General features: G+C 35.8%; 1 protein-coding gene across 1 annotated transcript in view; it reads left to right on the top strand.

Moving 5' to 3' along the window:
• The window catches only part of Ctsc (cathepsin C), a 32,203-nt gene extending 18,345 nt beyond the window's left edge, over positions 1–13,858 (top strand). Inside the window, exons 3-6 of the mRNA XM_010633782.2 lie at positions 1,443–1,598; positions 5,321–5,436; positions 11,774–11,905; positions 13,200–13,858. Of these exons, the coding sequence (XP_010632084.2) occupies positions 1,443–1,598; positions 5,321–5,436; positions 11,774–11,905; positions 13,200–13,702 (907 nt within the window). The 3' untranslated portion in view covers positions 13,703–13,858. The remainder of the gene's footprint in view (positions 1–1,442; positions 1,599–5,320; positions 5,437–11,773; positions 11,906–13,199) is intronic.
• The last annotated feature ends 8,400 nt before the right edge of the window (positions 13,859–22,258 follow it).

The raw sequence follows: 22,258 nt of genomic DNA, 5'->3' as shown, positions 1-22,258 counted from the left end.
TAATAAAGTTACCACTCTGGTTTTATATTTGCAACAGTTGGGAAAGAACTGTGGTTACAACATTAAAAAATTATCAATGTGGTCACACATTTTTCTTATAGTCAGTGCTCCCCTTTTCCTTGACTATATTAAATATTTTCTCTACGAACACATGATTTAAAAGAGAAAGAGAAATTCACAGTATGCGTAAAACATTATTACAGATGTCTTTACAGATGTCTTGCTTTGTAGAATTGAATGCTCATGGAAGTCTTGGATAGTGAGTCACACTCAAACTATGCAGTGTTTTTAAATAGGAATAATACAGTGAATTCTATAATTTCTAGTGCCTGACACATAGTTTTGATAAATGTTTGAAGTGTACAGTCAACTCTTTTTTTCCTTTGTAAGTATGTTTTCTATATCAGAATTGTGTTTTACATCTGTATGCAAGCATTTGGTGTCAGATAAATCAATGCTTCTTAAATTTTGATATTACTGTGAATCACCTTGAGAATTTATTAAAATACAGATTCTGCTTTGTGTGGTCTGGATTGGGTAGAATCTTAAGAGCTTCCAGGTACTGCTGATATTAGTTCAAAAATCACATTTTGAATAACAAAATAAAACACACATATAATATTTTTTGAATTGTGTAATTATAATATATACTACCCCAACTTACGAACATTCATGTTGTGAACTCTCACAAGTATGTCATATAAAACTCACTTGGTTAGATTACCAACAAATCTGAGTTACGAATGTTCTTCTGGAATGGAACCCATTTGAATTCAGGGACTTACTGTATATAAACTGTCTGCAGTTTCTCTTGTCTTCCTCTTTTTTCTTATTATGCTAATTATGAAGGTAAATTGTAGGAACTGTATGATTTTGGGGGGTTTACTGGGGATCCAACTCCTATCCTTATGCTTTCGAGGCAGGTGGCATCACTGCTGAGCTAAATCCCCAGCTGTAGGAACTTTGGCGCATGGAGGAAAAGAGGTGTTCTCATTGCTGCTACTTAGAAAGAACCATGGTTGGCATTTTAAGAATGTATTTATAAAATAGATATAAATATGTATAATTATAAAAATTAATTCATTTTATATAAACTTTATTGGTTAGCTTCTTAAAAATTAATATTGCATGAACTCTCCATATCACTGAATAATTCTGTAGATAATTTTATTGAATAAACTGTACAGTAAAAGAAGACTCTCTTTTTATTTGATGAATCCCTTATCCCACAAGATTCGTTTAGGTTGTTTACAATCTCTCACTAGTATAAAAGTGTTTCATTAAATATCATCATACATACATCTTAGTTAATTTGAACTTTCAAAGGAGACATTATTATTTTAGGCTGCCTCGTACATGTTTGCCAATTTGCCTTCCAGGAAGACTGTTCTAATTTTCACTTAGACACAAAGTGTAGCTGAAGCTGTATCACTGTGTTGCAGATATTCTAATAGGCTCTACAAATATGATCATAACTTTGTGAAGGCCATCAATGATATCCAGAAGTCTTGGACTGCAACTACATACATAGAATATGAAACTCTTACCTTGAAAGAGATGGCTAGGAGACGTGGTGGCCACAATCAGATAATCCCAAGGTAAGAAAATACATCTGTTTCTCACTAGTAAGAATATTGGTGTTGAATCCCATCCTCCCGTGTAAGCCCATTTTGACTGTCCTGTATTGTCCACCACTTTATTTGCTGTAAACATTTTATATTTTTGACCTCCTTTCCCATTCATATTATTCCTATTCCTATTTCCAAGGCCTGCTCTTGGATTCTGCTTTTATAGTGTCTGTTATATCTATTACTTCCTTCCAATTTTCTACAATCTGGCTTAAGCCTTGGCATCATTCTTCTCTACCTTGGATTGACATCCTGCCTCCTATTTCTGTTTCTGTCTTTGATCTCTCCACTCCCTGTCCTCATTTTTAGCCATTCTATGAAATAGTGACATTTTGATCTTACTGTATTCATCTATGAATGCAGGTTGACTGATGAATAAATTTATCCAGGTATTTAAAGTCACTAAAATATGACTATAACTATATTCACTACCTTGACCCGCTTTCAAACAATATGACACATAAGTTATGAAAACTTTCTTTGCATCTTACCTCATTCATCTACTCCCTTTCCATTAAATATTCCTCATTCTGCCCATGTTAACTGTCAAATTTGTTACCCATAGATATCTGAAAATCTCAATGTTGTAAGGCCCAGCAACAAAACAAATGCAAAACTCCTTATTTATTAACATACCTCCAATCCTCTCAGGCATTGGTGGTATCTCCCACCTTTAGCTCACATGCTTCATTATGTATTTCTTCTTTTGGGAAATTATGTCATAATATTTTGAATTTGTCTAAACAGAAACTTTTATAAATTTAAAAATTGTTTTTCAAAACTGTGACCAGCAAACTGTCTAGCAAAGGCTTTGAACCAAGTCTTTTAACATTTAAGGGGCCAAGGATATTCTTGTAATACAATAAGTTGTTTCAGGAAAATTTTAAAATGAGTAAAGGAAAAGGAACTGAAATGATAGGGAGCAAATCGGAGTCATTAAATTATGTAAGTGGTTTCTTTTAACCTTTGTATATTGAAATATTCTTCACTTTTCAGAAACTGCAATGGTTAACTCACTAATAGCTGTAGGAGTTCATGGTTCAAACAGTTATTGTAGAAACAGACTACTGATGGATGCATCAGTAATCTTTACATCTGCAGAAACTGGATGGAATTATTTCTTATCCTACTAAGAGCATCTTCACATGTTTCTTCCTCTTTTACAAAATAATTTTCTGTGGCATTTCGCAAGGCACATACTAGGGAATATCTACTCCATGAGATATTCTAGTTATTCAAATTTGAGGAAGGGAGATTGTCATAGCCCCAATCTTGGATTCACTGACTGAAGTCCTAATGTGTCTGTTTAAAGCAGGCATTTGAGACCTATTTAAGAACAGAAATCCAAAGGAGCCTCTAAAAAGCTGAGTACAGTGTATCTCCTTAGCATTGGAGTCTAGGAGACCGGCTTCTACCTGAAAGAGTTGAGCCTTAGACAAAGCACCTTTGCCAGGTGTCACGTTTCTGAGTAATTCTTCTGCTCTTAATTAGGCTGTCTGTCTACTCAGCCACCTTTGTTTCAGAGAAAGATTAGCTTTGTGAAGGGCTGATTTTTATTACAAAGTTTCATAGAAAGTTTAAAAGAAGAAGATTGAATCAAGAGATGATGGAAATATTTATATTACAGTCTGGCTGTAAGATTTTCAATAGCATTTATGTATATACATTAGTTCTGTTATAAAATCTGATGGTGTAATGGAAGCTTGCATCTTTTTGTTTAATTTATTTTTTTCTTTTCTTGGTACCAGGAATTGAACTCAGGTCTTTGTCCTTGCAAAGCAGGCCACGAACCCATTGAGCTAAATCCCCGGCCCTGTTACAATCATTTTTGTATGCTTTGTGTATGTTAACATTGTCTTCCACATGGACAAAGACCACCTCATGTTCATCTCTATATCATACGTACTTAAACAAATGTCCTTAGCTTAGGAAATATGTTAGTGAACTATTGCTGTTTCTTTATGTAATAAGTCTGTTCCATACAATTGTAAAGGTTATGCTACTCTTGAATTAATTCTAGGTTGTTTTTTTTTTTTGGTCTTTGTTTTGTCTCACTTACATTGTGTCAGAGTTTCAACATATGTCATCTTTATGAGAGAGAGAGAGTAAGTCACTCGGGAGTAGGTGCAGAGGTCCTGAAGTAGTTCACAAGAAACCTTTGCTGTTGAGTAAACTGGAGCCAAGTAAAAACCAATTGAATAACTTCTGAAAAGTTAAAATTGTGCAGTATGACCAAGTAAAGTAAGAAATTCAAATAGTTTACAGAAACAAAAATGAGTAAATTTTGCCACAGTATAAAAATAGTGCCCTAAATGGAATACTACTCAGCCATAAACAATGAGACATTAAAGTCATAGGAAAATGGACACATAATGAGGATATACTCCTAAGTGAAATAAATAAGTCACACATGTACAAACACTGAATAGTTTCTCTGGTGTGAAAAACTATAATAGTGCACAAGATACTAATGGGATAATTAAGAGTGTGAAATAGGAAGAAAAGGGCTAAAGGTGTAGTGAAGGGGGGAAGGGTAGGGGCAAGGAAATAAGGGAAAAGAAAAAATATGAGAAAATGAAAAAATGGAAAAAAAGTGTAAATGGGGAGGGGAGGAGCGGGTGAAGGGAGGGCAGGGACAAAGGGAAAAAATGAGAACCAAGACCTGTCATGTGAAGGTACAGGATCCCAGTAATGAATATAACTGTATTATAGACATAGATTGTACCAATAAAAATAAAAAGGAAAAGAAAAAAAAAATAGTGCCTAACAAACGAAAGAGGAAAAAGGGAGAAGGAGGGAGGGAAAAATGAGTTTTCTTTGGGTGCGAGTTGATTGAGGCTGCTTCGTGAGCAGTTTTTAAAATTAGAAGTTGCAGAAAAACTCTTGAGAGTACAAAGTAGGAACAACAGGAATTTTAGATCCAAGGAGCAGCCGCATACAGATGTGACATTTCTGGCATTTGGCTGACTTAGAAACCCCAAGAAGTCTAGAGCTAGACCGCTGTGTGCTCACTCATGTACGTTCATGTTTATGAGTATGTGTACAAAGTCTAAACACAGAGATGGTTGTAGAATAATTTTTACATTTCCAGGAATAACGTCTTTTTATTCATAAGCCCAGGCAACTCTCCTTAGTGCATCTTGCTTTCAAACATATCCTATAATATGTAGTTCTGTAATGATGGAATGATTTTAGCTGTCGTTTTTGGAGCTAGCCTGCCTACCTTATACTTTGACCTTTGTTTTTCTTTGCCAGTTTCACTTTTATAACCAACCCACTGCCTCCCGTGTCAAACTTCTGCAAGTCCTTCATTTTCCCTGTACTCCTTTATATGCCATTTTCAAATCTTCTTATCTTCTTTCTTGGTCAAAATCTGTCAAGAGTTAATATTAGAGTGCAGTTATTCAGGCATATGGAAGATTGCATCAGTGATACACAAAATCAGTGTCACTTTGCAAGGGAAAATAACTGGATAATGAAAAAATGGTTAATGAAAACTAACCCACTGAGTGGTGTAATTGCTACATTGTATAATAAACACATTAAAATGTTTGTGGAGCAAGGACTTGTAGGTGCTTTGTGGTCCTGAATACAGATACTAAATAGACCGATGTTGAAATTGTGGAATTAGAGGATAGAAAATCATCCTCAAAGGAAAGACTGTTGATGTCAAATGTATGTTTCCATCCTAGGCCCAAACCTGCACCATTGACTGCAGAAATGCAGGAAAAGATTTTACAATTGCCAAAATCTTGGGACTGGAGAGATGTTCATGGTATCAATTTTGTCAGCCCTGTTCGAAACCAAGGTAAGTAATAATAAAGTCTGAATTTTAATTAATTTATTCAATATTTTTATGTAACAGTCTGTGTAGATTGGTTTTGGGGGTTACAGAAATTGAATAGGCGTGATTGATTTTAGTAAAGACATGAAAAATGTGTGCCCTATGAATTTCCATTCCTTACTCTTCTATCCATGACCAACTTGAGTAATATCAGCACTTATTCAGTACCCTTCTTAATATATGTTTAAGGTTGCTAGCAGCAACCAGACTGATAAGGAAGTCAAACTCTTTTGCCCTGCTTGTAGAGAGCCTGCTTTGGAAACAAAGAATTGTACAGAATTAAAATTAGCCTTTTTTTGAGACATTTCCATATTGATTTCCATAGTGGTTGCACCAGTCTGCACTCCCACCAACAATGGAGAAGGGTTCCTTTCTCCCCACAACCCCGCCAACATTTGTTATTGGTTGATTTCTTGATAATAGCCATTCTTTTTGGGGTGAGTTGGAATCTAGAGGTTCCATTTGACCCAGCCATCCCTCTGCTGGGTATCTTTCCAAAAGAATTAAAAGAATCATATCACAGTGATATATGCACACCCATGTTCATAGCGGCACAGTTTGTAATAGCTAAAACTTGGAAACAGCCCATTTACCCATCAGTTGGAAACTGGATAAAGAAGATGTGGTTTTTCTATAAAATGGAATACTACTCAGCCATAAAGAATGAGAAATTAGATTCATTCATAGGAAAATGGATACATATTGAGGATATACTCTTAAGTGAAATAAATAAGTCACACATGTGTAAATACTGAATAGTTTCTCTAGTGTGAAAAACTATAATAGTACACAAGATCCTAATGGGATAATTAAGAGTGTGAAATAGGAAGAAAGGGACTAAAGGTGTAGGGAAAGTGGGAAGGGTAGGGGAAAGGTAATATAGGATAAGAAAAAATATGACAAAATGAAAAGATGGAAATAAAGTGTTTGTAAATGGGGAGGGGAGGAGGGAGTGAAGGGAGGGCAGGGACAAGGGGAAAAAATGAGAACCAAGACCTGTCATGTAAAGGTACAAGATCCCAATAATGAATGTAATTGTACTGTATACCTAAAATGTACCAATAAACTTGATAAAAAAATAAATGAAACACAGATCTAGTTGATCTGGCCCTTCCAAAATAAATAAACAAATAAATAAATAAATAAAATTAGCCTTTTATCTGCAGTTAGTTTGCTGGACTCCTTCTTTGCCATCTGTCCTCCCATTCCCCCCATCATTTGGTCTTTAGTTATTATATGAGCCCAGAAAATACATGCTCTTGGGTTTTTGGAACCAAGGAATATCTTATAGGAATATTTTAATTACTGTATATCAGAATATGTACCTAGTGGTATTAAACCAGTTCCTTAAAAATGGCCTGGAAGCAGAGCTCAGGATTGCCAAACAATTGAATTTTATCAGTTATTTTCATAAATTTATATAATATGGCTTGAACTTCCTTTACTTTTACTTGTTAGCAAATTCTCTTAGTTTCAGTCAACAATTATAATCATGTGTATGATTCTAAAGTATCATCTCAAGAAAGTTTTAGGTTTTGGATTTCTAATTTTTTTTATTTTATTTTTTATTTTTTGTACTGAGGATCAAACTCCTGGTCCTTGTGCTTGCGAGGCAGGCAGCGGAACCACTGAGCTAAATCCCCATCCCTCTGATTTTTTAATTAGTGATATTGAGTTGGTAAAAGTTTTGTGCACATATTCCAAAATTCGAAAACTCTAAAATCTGAAAAATGCCTGGTCCTAAGCATTTGGGGTAAGGAATACTTAACCTTTACTAAGGTTTATTTCTTTATTCAATTTGAAGAGAATCGTTCACATGCCTGATGTGTTTCTATAAAAATATAGTTGCATAGCATTTGCTCTATGGAAACTCTCTAGTGTGTTTTGGAAGGCTTATAAATTTGTAATACCAAGAGATGAATTATTTTTCCTCTTTCCTGAAAATGTGCTGTTATCAACCTCTCCCACTTCTGAGCTTTCATCACCTGTTCTTTTATGCTCCCGTTCTTGTGGATTCTGAGTATAGAGCCAGTCAGCAAGTTTCTTGTTCTTCCTCTGACACCAACTGTGTCATCACTTTGACTTTCTGCCAGTTATTGGAGGACTCATGAGCTCTAGAGAAAGTGCAGGTCCTGAAATCATTCTTCTGTTTCTTGGAGATGGCTTTGGACAGTTGATATTACAAATGACAAAAATTCGGATGTGATTGAGAAATGAATAAAAAATGAAAATAAAGGGTTAATATTAAAAGAAGACTAAAATTCACTCCATCATTGAACAAAATCTTCTTTGCTTATTTGGGAAGGAGTAAGTAAATGATGCATATCGTTTTAACTTCTTTATGAAAGGCCTGGCGTGTTGTTAGTGCTCTATAATGTGACTTACTGGAGATATATTGTTGCTTCTGTTGTTGTTTATAGAACATATAAATTAGGATTTTTTTTTATAATGGCAGAGGGTATAAAGACTAATATGATGCAGTCATTGTCCTAGAGATTTACAATTTAGCAAGATTTTCAAATAAAACATTAAAGTATCATGTGGTAACTTCTTTAATGAAGAATTTTTAAAGTTTTGTGAGAGAATGGGACTGGTTAAGAAATGTTAAAATCTATTACCTTTTCAAAATAGATGATTAACAAATGTATGAGCCAATAATTTAGGGGACAGAAATTAAACTTTCTAAAGCAGAATTCTTTGACCTTGTTTTTCTTGTACCTTGGTTAAAGCTATTATTGTCTCCAATACTCCCTATTCTTAGGGTGTTATAAATATGATTTGTACAAACAATTGCAATTTCAAAACAGAATCAGCCCTTCATTTGTACTATTCTATCAGGTACTTGAGGAAACTATTTAAAAGGTTCCTCTTTTGACTTTCTTTCTGTTTTTTTGTACTGTAGATTGGGAAATGATACTTATTTTCTCTTCCTGCCAAGTGCAGTATTTGGAAATTTCCACTAACTTTAAAATTACCAGTGCTCTGTATAATTCAGAATTCTGAATTAGCCAGAGTTGAGGAAACGCACAGCTTCTAAAGAGTAAATCAAGATGAAAGAAAAAAAATATTGGAAGGATAAATGAGCTTTTACTTTTATACATGAAAACAGGTTTAAGGACAAACCTTATTGTTAGACACACTTAGAGGTGTGAGAGGGAACCACAGCTAGGAAACTGGATGAGGTGGACTTCTTTGTCTTTACTGATTGTTATGTCTGTAAAAGAGAAGAGGAGAGTCTCTCATGGGTCACATTAACTAGGAAATGCAAGATGTTTTCCTAAAGTTTAAAATCTAGTCCAGTTAAAATTTAGTGTTAAATACAGTTTGAGTAGAAAGGAAGAGGTTTTAAATTATCTGTGCCAACTGATCCATCTGAAACATAAGATAAAATTTCCAAGGTCATGTGACTTTCCCTGGGTCACACAGTGAAAGGAAAGAGTAAGAAAAAAGAGAACATAAATTCATTTATTCTTCATTGCATTGCAGTCTTCTTAATAGATAATATTCCTTTCTGTTTGTTTGTGGTGAAGTGTTTTTGTTTTGCCTTTTTGAAACTAGGTCTCACTATGTACCAGGTTGGCCTAGAACTGGCGATCCCCCTTTATTGTCTTCTCAGGAGTTCTGGGATCATACACGTATGTGTCACCACACCCAGCTCACGCCCAGGTGATATTGTTCCTTTTGGAATCTATCCTGGCATTACACCTACCCCTTCATATCAGGGATCAAACTCAGGACCATGTACTTCTGAGGCAGGTGTGGCACCACTGAGCTACATTCCCAGCAAGGACTTTTCCTTTTAAAATGAGACACTAATGACTTTGACAGCTGGCCTTCTGCTTGAAGAAGGTTGTCTTCTTTCCAACTCCTGTGATTTCTCTGTTAACAAAGAACATTCTGAACCCTCAAATACACTTATGCCCTATTCTTTCCATAGTGCTTGATGGTCAGATAATGAGGGCTTAATGATTCACACTGAGAAAGATTATTTCCATGGCTGCTATGGGATAAGAAAGCAGGATGACCAAAGGAGAACCCTTTCCAAATTCTCCTAGAATGTAAGCCTGTGTGTTTGTATAAGACTTTGGTTTCTCATGAAGGGAACAATGACTTTGGCTCTTTGTGCACTCATCTTGGGCTCTGACAGTCTATCATTTGTAAGAGATGCCCTAAATGCATTTTCCGGATGGCTTGAAAGAAGAAGTCTAAGTTTTTTCTATTCATTGACAACATGACAGGAAAGAAAATCTGAAAGTGCCTTAAAGTCATTAGACTTATAAACTGAAAAGGACACTAATTCTGCACTTGGAGACATAAGGCTCCCAACATCTGCCATCTGTTATTAGCTGTGTGACCTTGGATAGGTCATCGATTCCTTCTGTGCCTCAGTCGCACATTATCAAGAAGTTAGGATGCATAGTAATGGAATTTCAGGGCCCCCTTACAAAAGTTTCTCTTCTAATCATCATGATTGAGATAGTCCCTCAATAACAAAGAGTATATGATATGGATAAGTATGAGTTTTTTTAGAGGGAGAATTTTGAAGAACATCAGGAATAATAGCATTTAACATGAAACAGGGACTGTAGAAATAATGTTGACTGTTCTTTTTAGTTTACTTTATTTCCTGGGTATATGTACCTATTTATTCATCCCTTGACTCCTTCTTCCACAAACAGGTATTATTTCTTCATTGTTTCAGGCACCAAGATAAATAAAACATATTTCCTTTGAATGCTCAAGAAAATGCATAGTTTACTTTGAGGTAAACAATTTAAGTATTTCAAATAGACTTTATTTAGGATGTTAGTGTCTGAGTGTAGAATGTTCTGGTTTTCCTTTTTTGCTGAGGGACACAAATCATTATCTGAAGAAGATAAGAAAAAAAATCCCTAGTTATATTTTGAATGCATAATACCTTTGAGTACTTTTTACTCTAAATAAAGTAGTTGTTAAATCATTAAATTGAGATTTACTAAAGATACTTCTTTTACATAGAATAAGTAATTTCAATTATATAATTGACTGTTCATAAGGGAATTCATAGGGGATATTCATCATTCAAATCATTCATATAATTTGGCAAAACTAATATTAATAAATTTAATAATATACTGTTGGTGTAGAGCTGAATTTACCTTGGATTTGGTACAAACATCTCTCCATGTAGATGTTATGCCCATTTACAGAAATGAAAGAAGTGAAATAGAGAAGAGGTGAAACAATAGATATTAAATAATAGTAATATAATTCTGTGTTCTTTTCTTTCAAAAACTACTAACAAGTGAAAATCCCAGTTTTGTTTTCTATGCGTTATATTGTCTTATAGCTATTTCTTTTAACCATATATTTTGAAAAAAATGTAAAATAACATTCATATAAATTATCTCATAATATTTTCCATTTTCTTGAATAACAACTACATTCCTAGCAGATACTTAAACAAATTTATTTTGTCCTTCAAATAACAACCAGGTGTTAAATATGAGTAGTCTTCTTTTCTTCCCAACTACTTTTTATGTTCTGCCTGTCTCTGTCTTCTGACTACCTACCTACATGCCACATTCATAAGTATAATTTCTCTTTTACCTTTCTCATGTACCTGTCTTACGTCTGTCTCCTCCACTCATGTTAAATCTTGCCCTCCAAAACATAACCACCATCCCCATATCATTCCTCGGGTTAGTTCCACCCAACATACTTTGAAAAATGCTGCCTGCCTTAGTCTGTTCAAGTTGCTACATTTAGGAAAATATCAAACAGTGGCTGCTCAGCAACAGAAATTTGTTTCTTATATTTCAAGAAAGTAGGAAGTTCAAGATCAAGGTGACAGCAGTTTCTCAGTATCTGGTAATGATCTTCCTTCCAGCTCTCATAGACTGCCTTTTTCTATGGCCTCACATAATAGAAAAACTAAGGTATCTCTCTGGAGGTTCTTCTGAGGCCACTAATTCCATTCATCTATCTCCTAAAACTATAACCTTGGGGTTGGGATTTCAACATGAATTTGGGACACATAAATATTTGGAAATATTTAAAAGCTCAGCTCATATGTATCCATCCACAGCTTCTTTTAAGTCTGATGGCTTAGAATATTACAGACTTAAACCTTTTCATCATCACCAAGAAAACTGTCTGATGTATCTCAGGCATAGCATTTGTTATTGAATCTGCTACTGTATATTGTAATGAACCTTATGAACATTAGTATTCAGTATACAGTGCGTTATATCCACTCAGGTTTTTGTATGATTTATCAGATATCTCTTGGGATATATCTATATTTCTTTTTCATTTCCAGGATATTGTGGAAGCTGCTATTCATTTGCTTCTATGGGTATGTTAGAAGCAAGAATCCGTATATTAACCAACAACACTCAGACCCCAATCTTAAGTCCTCAGGAGGTTGTGTCTTGTAGCCAGTATGCTCAAGGTATGTGTTATTTTATTTCAGGCATTATTTTATGAACTATTTACCTGTATGTAGTTGGCTATCAATAGCAAAGGCAAAGGGTGCTGCAGTAAAGAGCTGTTTTGTAGTAGAAATCTTGGGTGCGTTGCAAATCTGGCCTTGTCACTTACTGATGGATGGTTTCTCCTTGAATTATTTGCATTGTCCAGCAAAATGTCTATAGTTATACACTGAGTACTGCCTCTTACATATGTTACCTAGCAGTGCTCAAAAGCACTAGAAGAAGATATTATCTCTATCCATAGGCAAAGAATGAGCACAAGACTATTCATATTATTTTGAAGGTGATTCAGCTTGTAAGCGTTGGAGTTTTAATTTCATCCATGCTCTCACTCCAAAACCTAGTTCTTATTAAAAGTATACTAATACTGGTTTCTTTTTAAAATTTTGTACTTAGGCTTCAAGAACAACCATATGTATGTAGGAAGCCCACCCATATTTATGTAGCCGATTCAGAGGGAAACATTGCTATTTCAAAATTTTCCATTGTCAACCCTAGATTTGGCCACCAGAAAGTTTCCTAGCTCTCCAGTGAAACCACTGCTGCATAATTATCTGTCAGTGAGTCTATCATTATATCTGAAATACTTATCAAAAACTAGCTGTCTATGCCTGTTAGGCATATCGTACTATATCAAATTGGTCCTTATCCTCATGAAGCTTACAATTAAGGGAGAGGTATAGGACTTAAATACCTATAATGATGAGAAAAATGATTCAAAAAGTGCACGGTTATGGATGTGTATCATAGACCTAGGCCCAGAGGGAAATGTGACTTTTGGCAGGAGGTTTCCAGGGAAGGTTTACTTGAGGAGGAGCTGAGGTGTGTATGTGGCTATTTAGCAGTGATAGTAACCACTAACTTTTGTTTTTTGCATGAAATAATGAGTTATAATAATGACAAAGTTACTATTACTATCCATATTTTATAGATAGGCAAACAGGAGTATAGAGAAGTTAAATTCTTCACACAGCTTTGGATTTGAACCTACACAGCCTTCGGAGCCTCTGCACTTAACCACTGTGTTATAGCGACCTTCCAATTTAAGGTGCTAAATAAATATCCACTAAACAGACAGGGTGAGAGGATGGTAAGCTGGATGACAAATAGATGAACAAAAGAAGCATCTGTTGCCCCCTCCCCCCCGCCCTGCATTAACTAATAAAAAATAATGGATCAGAGAAGAAAAAAGAAGTGGTACAATTTCTGATGTGCTCTTTTCTAATAAGCCATTGCATGTTTATTCATATTCAGGTTGTGAAGGTGGTTTCCCGTACCTCATCGCGGGAAAGTATGCCCAAGATTTTGGTTTTGTGGAAGAATCCTGCTTCCCCTACACAGGCACTGATGCTCCTTGCAAAGTAAAAGAGGACTGTATGCGTTACTACACCTCTGAGTACCACTACGTGGGAGGTTTCTACGGGGGATGCAATGAAGCCCTGATGAAGCTGGAGCTGGTCCAACACGGACCTATGGCAGTCGCCTTTGAAGTCTATGATGATTTTATGCACTATCACAAAGGGATCTACCACCACACTGGGCTGAGAGACCCTTTCAACCCCTTTGAGCTGACGAATCATGCTGTGCTGCTTGTGGGCTATGGCACTGACTCGGCCAATGGGATGGATTACTGGATTGTGAAAAACAGCTGGGGCACAAGCTGGGGTGAGAATGGCTACTTTCGGATCCTCAGAGGCGCTGACGAGTGCGCAATCGAAAGCATAGCGATGGCGGCCAAGCCAATCCCTAAATTGTAGGCTCTGCTTCCCAGTAATTTATGGGGTCATCATCAGTCATGAAAGAGATGGCTTGGTTTACAGACTTCATGTGTTTACAAGCGCTATTTCATAACCTTCAAATAGATCTCTATGAAGTGTTTTGCCTTTCAAATTAAAAATACCCTTTTTAAATTATCTTCTGTCCAGCACTGGCCTGATTTTCTCTAAATGCTCAGTGAAAGAAGATTTTTGAGAGTGATATTTAAATTGTCAGATAATAGATTTTGCTAATCGTTTGTGATACACAAATGTTATATTTTTAAAATTTATGTGACAACACAAGCTTATTTTTAAAGTTTTTATAAGTGTGTGAGTGATATCTGTTATAGCGTTTCTGTTCATGCTTAAGAGACTTTTTAACCATTGACTCTTTCAGTCAGATCCACTAATGTCACCTAAGAATATATTTCTTAAGAAGGGAAAATATTTGAGATTATTTGAATTAAGAGTAAAAAAAACATTAATATTTATGAGGATGCCTAGTAAACTCTACAATCATCTCTGGATATTTGATAGGCCAGAGGCCATAGAAGAGGAAAAAAGGAATTTTGATGAAAACTACATATTAAACTGCTTCTTATGGTATGCGTCTTATGTATGGAAGTATTGGTTAATGAGCTTTCATTGGTGAGATGTATTGTTTTATAAGTGCAATATTAATGGCTTAGATTTGGATGGTTCTTTGGGATCTTCAAAGGTATTTCACAATGGTATGAAACCTCTATGCTGAGTAAACATCTATAGAAATAGTGCTAGAGACAAATTAGTCACTGGTGTAAAATATAAGCAGAAGTCTATTGGATCTCAAAAGAACCAGAAAGATCATACAATCTCATTTCCTCTTTGCACAAATAAAGAGACTACAGCTTAGAAAAAGGTCAAGTGTCACATCCTAGGTCACAGGGCTGGTAAGTGATGGTATAAGTGATAGAATCATGATTAAACCTAAATCTTCCAAATGCAGGTCTCCTAAGGTGCTTCTCATCTGAGCATCTATGATCATGAGGGATATCGGCTGCATATTTGGAAATTTCACCTTGACATTTTATGTCTCTTCTTGCAGTCTCAAACCTCATATATTTTTTGTGGTACAAATTCCTAAAATGACACATTTACTATCCTTGAAGTGGCACTCCAAGACTATGCACTATGTGGCTTCTTGGACTGCCTGGCATTGCCACAGACCTTTGGACTTTCACCACATGCTGACAGAGAGAGATATTGTGCTTAGAAGTGCAGCAATGGCTCTTATTGGAAGGGCTTCAACAAGGTATATTTTATTACTGTTACTGTTTGTAATTTTAGTTCATGTGGGGGGCGGTTGTGTGTGGGGGGGGGTGTCTAACCTTATTGTTATGTGAAAGTGTAAATAGATTTTAGAAATCAAGTGTGTTATTTTTCTCTAAAATTTATAAAGATACTACCTATCACCTTCACAAATAAGATTTAGATGTAAGCATGAGCTTATCTTCTAGTTGAGTAGTTGAACAGCAGTCAGCAAACTTGTATCAGAGCAACTCATTTAAATGCAGAGGACTTGGATTTTATATGATTTCAAGAGTATGCTGGCTGTGCTCTAAAGGAGAATTATCATTGACATTAGTCATTAAATACGAAATTTTGGAAAGCTAGGTGCAAGTGTAAATCTAACTGGCTTTGGGAATCAGTTTTTACAAGCATGATTAGTTTAGAACAAGCAATGATTAGAAGATGCTCTAAATTTTCAGAGATTATGAAAGAAACTGCCCAGAGCAAGAACTCAAGTTACAGGGCCTGGGTTAATGTGCAGAAGACAGCTTTTCCTATAAAGTACATCACTTATTTCTCTCCAGTGTACATTCAAGACAGTTCTTCAGTGGATGGTTCTATAAATCATATAATTAGACTGTTAATCTATACAAAAAGCAAGTTTCATTATCAAATTTTTTATAATTAAAATAATTATTAAAATATTTAATCAAACTAAATACTTAAATATTTTTAAAAATATTATTAAAATATAATCAAAATGTTGATAAATTGAGCCCTGTAAAAAAATAGGGTAATACCAGTAACTCATCTCCTTAAAAACATTCTCAGAAGATCTACAGAACAGCATGCTTAGATGGCCACACAGGAGAAAAGCAAGGTTTCACTCTGCAGCCATGATACTTGTATAAGCTTGTGGCTCTGACACTTGCCCTGAAATCCTAGACATTTTCCTTAACTTACCTGTGCTTCTGTTTCCTCCCCTGTTACCTGTTTACCAGATAATGGCATTATCTCTTATAGATAACTATTACTGTGAATTCTCTATGCTCTTGTTATTGCAAGGAAGGCATTTGTACTTTTAAATGACATCACTTGCTAGTTAATGTCAGGTCTTTTTCATTCTAAGTGGGAACCTAAAGTGGATTTAGGCTCTTCAGTTTCCCTGGCCATTCAGACCTCCTCAACTCTATTTGGCTTCAAACCATTGAATTTCGGAACTGAATGGAGTTAGTAAAAGATATAAATACCTATTTCACAGAGTTCTCAGAGTATTAAATGCTTTCACATATACAAAGTATGTATAAGAGTGGTTGGTTTGAGGTGGGAGTATATTAATATTAATTACTACTTAAGTTACTTTCCCTGAATTTAAATAGTGAGATAATATTTTGTTATGGGAAAGCACTTAAGATTAATTTTACAGGGTTTGAGTTGCTCACCTCTCCTTCTGGAGTTAAATTCCAGTTTCTTGTCTCAAACGAAGTGAACAAAACAAGCAAAGAAGAGTGGCAAAGTTTATTTGAGAAAGTAAAAGTGAGGGAGAAACTGACTCTGCAGGGCAAGCTTGGGCTGAGTAAGAACAGAGTAAAAGAGAGAGGGAAACTGGCTATGTAGCTTGTGCCAAATAAAAGAGGAAAAGCAAGATAAAAGGACACTCTGGAAGGCACAAAGTGGTCTCATGATAAAATCCATGATAGTAAGCTCTTGGTGTCTGTGTCCTTTTTATGTTGTCCAAATCTTGAAGAAATCTTCCAGAACTTCTACATATAGATCCTGAGAGGCAGTGCTGGGCTCCCACACCTCAGGCTGACATCAGGTGTAGTCCACATTTAGGGCTTTGGGGAACTGTACTGCACATGTGTTCTGGGATCTTGTAATTAACAGGTCACACCTACTTTCCCAGCCAGTTTTGCCACACCCTAATCTCCTATCTCAAGGAGAGAAGATCAAGTTTGAAAGTTGAAAAAAACTTTACTAACAAGCCTCTGGCAGAGAAAAGTCACTGAAATATTGAAGTAAAAAAAAAAGTTCAGGTTGGAATAAGATTATAGCAATTGACTTTCCTATGCTAACTCTAAATAGCATTAAAATAAGGTAAGCATAAGACAATCACATAACCTTAGGGCTTGAAGGTATTTTAGTCAACCTCTGCTCTTAGAATAAAACCAAAAGTAAAATGGCATGCCTGACTTCTAGCTAGTAAAGGTAAATCTACATCTCCATATCTTCGAATTTTTTTACTGTACCTACTATTTCCAATTAAGAAAAAAATGGAGGAAGAAATATAAGTGTTGTGAGACATATATTCCCTTTATTCTGCAAAATAATTTTCAAAAATTTTCTCAGCTCTCAGAAATTGTACTCTCTTTTTGGAGGTAAGTGCTCTGTGCTCATTCGATCCACGTGTGGCGGCTTGGAAGCTGTAACAGTCTTCCGTTAAATAAAATGATGTTAATATCTTTTAACTCTAGTAAATGCTTATTTTTCTAAAGTAGAAATTTCATGACCAAAATTGCAGAGCTGTAGATATATCAGAATCTGCTCTGACAGGAAGTGTTGCACCTTGATGGAGTGCACGGGTGATGGGTCAGGCAGCCAGAAGACCTAAATGAAATATTACCTGTACTATGTTGACTTTATTGAGTTGCAGTTCTGATTGGAAGTGCACATTTGCCTGAAATCACTTGGGCTATAAAATAACTGAGGGCCAGGGATTTAGCTCAGTGGTTCTGCCACATGCCTCACAAGCACAAGAACCCAAGTTCAGTACCAAAAAACAGAAAAACCTGAAACTTCAGCAGACCCATTTATATCATTTGATGCCCTCATGGGAATAGCCAACAAATATCACAGAAGACAAGTCACTCTTAGAAATAAAATGCAACCTATGCCTTTCTCGGTGCTTTTTTATTCCTTTCAAAAGTTTATAAAGATCCATTTTCTACCAATATATTTTGAAAGTAAGCATAAGTAACAAATTGAACCTTTCCTTTTCCAACATCAAGGCTATGATGCTGGTGGCAATACTTTGATTTTGAACTTTCCTAAAAACCATTTGCTTTTTGAAATTCAGTTTTATAAGTTGATAAGTGGAGGAATTGTGATAAATTCAAATCCCTCACGTTGAGAAAAAAATATCAGACCTGTTCTTCTAATGCAAAAGGGCTAAAGAGATTGAAATCCTAGCAATTAATTGAAAAGAAATGAGTTGGAGAGATAAGGATTTAGCTCAGTAGTGCCGCTGCCTGCCTCCCAAGTGCAAGGGCCCAAGTTTCATCCCCAGTACCCTCCCCGAAAAAAGAAACAAGTTGGAGAAATAACCTTCCCCTGAGAAAATGAGGGAAATGCCATGAAGCTAAGGTTGTACGTTAAAGTAATCATTGAAGCGATTTTTTTCTGTGATATATTTTCTGACCCTTCAAAAGTATTGAATAGTTTCAGTGTAATTTAGGATAAGTGATAAAAAATGAATGCTTTTAGTATCAGATTTTCTACCCCCCTCCCATTCATTCTTATGGAGTTTCTGGAGAACTAAAAAGCCCCATTTTTCCTCAAGATTATTCACATGCCATTGTAAAAAATGAACACTATTCCCAAAAGACAGCAGGCATGATCCTACTTCTGCAGGCTAAATTCTGTTAAGTAACAACGAGGCATCTATGGAAAGAAAGTAAACAATACATGATTATACACAAAAATATCACAGACATTGGAATCAGCCTTGGTTTTGAATCTATATCCTCCAATGTTGGATATTTGTGCCTTTGTTCAGTAATTGAAGAGTGATCTCTAATTGTCTGTGTCTTTGTATATTAATAGGTGATGTTAGTGTTTGTTTGTTTTTTTTGTTTTTTTTTTTTTGGTACAGGGGGATCTAACTCAGGACCTTACACTTGGCTTGTGAGGTAAGTGTGCCACTGAGCTAAATCCCCAGCCCAATGTTAGTATTTGTCTTTAAAGGATGGTGGCAAGTTCTAAAAATTTGAGTGTTTTTTAATATATTATATATCTTGTTTTTTAAAAAAGATTTAGAGTGTTTTATAAAGTTACAATATAAAATAAGAAAATAAAGGAGTAAATTAAATTGAAGGGAAGCTAAGGTGAAGAAGTAGGATATGACTATGAAACGAAGTGTTTACAGTCTCACACATTGCATGATACACGGAGATCACTTCTCAGGTGTAGGAGGAGCATGATTCTGTATCTAGTTAGTAAAGGCCAGGTGTATAGCTAAACATTGTGTCAATACAGGACAGTCCAATGTGCAAAGGATTATTTAGCCAAAATAACAATAGCGCTGATGTTGTAAAAGGCTAGTTTAACCATATATTAATTAATTCCTTTACATCCTTTCCCAGCATTTAAATTATTGTTACGGATTATGGAGGAGGAAGAAAATTCTGTGGGTTGATTTTATCCTAGAAACTTCCAAAAAAGAATATGGAACTCTGAGCTGAGCTTTGATGAGTCAAAAAAAAGTAAAATGCATGAGGCCAAGAGGATAGGAGAAAGTAGAAGCAATGAGACAAGACAGACATCTCTTTGGTTTCAAGATGACTGATGGAGTAGCTCCTACCCATTCTCATATTTGAAAAAGATATAATATTTGTTAAATACACATCTATAATTTGTGAGATAGGGACTCATTTGTAGACAAGAAATTGCAACAAACCTTGATTAAAAAATAATGTAGTAAATGGGAAGGTATAGGAATCATTGGAGGGCCATGCAGGTGAGAAAATTTTGCCATAAAATATGACCATACCATTTGGCTTATCAAACATTTTATCAAGATAACAAGGTGGATTATAATATTTTTATTTTTAAAGAAAAGCATTCATTTGAAACATTGATCCTTTACTCCTGATAGTTAATGGGCCTTTTGAAAATGATGAAAACATAGATCCTTACCCAAGAAAAATGTCCATCTGCCTACATTTTGTATAAAATTCCAGCAGGACCATTGAAGCTTACAAACCCTGTTGCAGTAAACTATGTGTACAGGTAATTTTTCTCCCAGCCAATAGCCATCCCAAAGTTCAGTTTCACTGTTTCCTTTTGCTTACAGGCAGGGAGGAACCATTGAAAAGCCTTGGCAGTTAGAATTCAGGGAGCTGTACCAGTAGATAATAGGTGTGAGTCAAACTCCACTTGAAGTCAGACCCTATTTGGAGACTGAGCTCCCCATTTGTTCCTGAAGCCTTCAAGGCCCCCTTGATTAGTGCTCCTTCTTGGTAAGTTTGGATGTAGACCTGCTATCATCATCTCTAGAGACAAGAATGACCAGGAAAACCCCATCGTCCTATGAATGTAGAGAGCCTTCTGCTTGTATGGATTTGTATTCCCATCACTCTGCTGCTGCCAGACACGGGAACCAATGGTGAACTCCCTTGAAATTACCTACTGCCTCTTTGCCTGGTCTACCACAGAAGCAGCTTCACCAGGGAACATTTCCAATGGACAGATTATGCTTTGTGTTTGCAGCCAACTATTTCTGTCTTGATAGTTTATGATGATAATATCTTCCATTTACTAAGGTCTTACTTTGCCAGGAGATGTGAAAAGCCCTTTACACACATTGTCTCATTTAAATCTTTATAAAGATCCTATTTAAAATCACAGAGCTCACACATTTACTTGGGATTTGAACCCAGACCTCTTTTTCTCTAGAATTATGCCCCTTAATTATCTATACTTCCCTCCAGAATGTCCCTCCTGTGATTTCCCCTGGGGTGTGTGATTATTGAGGCCCTGGTCTTTTTTTGTTTTTTGATTTTTTCTTGTCTTCTTGTAGGAAACTCCCATATTTGCACAAATTCCAAAGTATAAAAATACATCTTTGGGCCAGGGCTTTAGCTCAGTCTTTCTGCCACCGGCCTCGCAAGTGTGCAAGGTTCCAAGTTCAATCTCCAGTACCAAAACAAACAAACAACAACAACAACAACAAAAATACATCTTTAGCATCCTAAAATATGGTAAATAAAAGGAGAACTGGTCCATTTTCTATAATGGTGTCAAAAACTGGGTAATTTTTTTTTTCAGTTTTCTATGTCTTTATTTGTTTTTCTTGTTGTTTTTTTTTCAGCTTTAATTGAGTTTATTGGTACATTTTAGGGATACAGTACAGTTACATTCATTGTTGGGATCTTGTACCTCCACATGACAAGTCTTGATTCTCATTTTTTCCCCTTGTCCCTGCCCTCCCTTCACCCCCTCCTCCCCTTCCCATCTACAAACACTTTATTTCCATCTTTTCATTATCTCACATTTTTTTCTTTTCCCTTATTACCCTTCCCCTACCCATCCCACCTTCCCTACACCTTTAGCTCCTTTCTTCCCTTTTCAAAATGTCAGTAATCTTATTAGGATCTTGTGTATTATTGCAGATTATTCACACCAGAGAAACATATTGAAGATATACTCCTAAGTGAAATAAATAAGTCACACATGTGTAAATACCGAATAGTTTCTCTGGTGTGAAAAGCTGGGTAATTTATAAAGAAAAGAAGTTTATTTTGGCTCTCAGTTTTGGAGTCTGGGGAGTCTAAAATGTCAGTTATTTTCCAGCTTCTACTGAGGGCTCTATCCTGCTTCAATTCATGGTGAAAAGTGCAAGGGAAGGAGATGCATATGGAAGAGGCAAAAGAGGGGTGAACTTTGTAAACATCTGCTCTTGTGCTAACTAATCTACTCACATGAGATCAAGGCTTCACTCATTGGAGGAAGTCCTTAATCCATTCATGACACTCCACCCCTGGGACCCAAACACTTTTCTCTATTCCATGCAGACCAACACTACTGCATTGAGGACCACATCTTAAGTGAGGACAGAATATATCCAAACCATAGTGGGTGGTCTTATTGTAGAAGTTAAGTCAGAAAGGAGGCTGTGAGGAAGGAATGATAAACTTTCTTTTAAGCATGTTGGATTTGAGCTGACCACTGTAAAAGCAGTAGTAACTTTTCCTTTTGTCAAGAGACTAACCATAAATGTAATAGCAATTCACAGGAAGGATTTGGCAAACATAATGTTTAGGCAGATTTGTAAGTTTCTATAAACTCAAGTGGAAAATATTTTCTACCAGTACACTCAGCCCTCGAAGGGAGAGTAGGTTATTTTACTTGGATGCAATAGCAAAGGAGGTATTAAGGAGTGCAACATTTCTTCTGATTTAATACAAATTAATAAAAAAAGAAAGAGGATTGAAGTCCTTTTTGCTATATTTTATTTCCCTCAGGATTTTGGTAGAAAGATGTCAACCCAGAATGGGTTCACAGAACACA

The sequence above is a fragment of the Fukomys damarensis genome, unplaced genomic scaffold (assembly GCF_012274545.1).
Source record: "Fukomys damarensis isolate Sample0158 unplaced genomic scaffold, DMR_v1.0_HiC HiC_scaffold_16, whole genome shotgun sequence".
In the NCBI taxonomy this organism is placed as follows: domain Eukaryota; kingdom Metazoa; phylum Chordata; class Mammalia; order Rodentia; family Bathyergidae; genus Fukomys; species Fukomys damarensis.
This window is presented reverse-complemented; position numbering and strand designations above follow the sequence as displayed.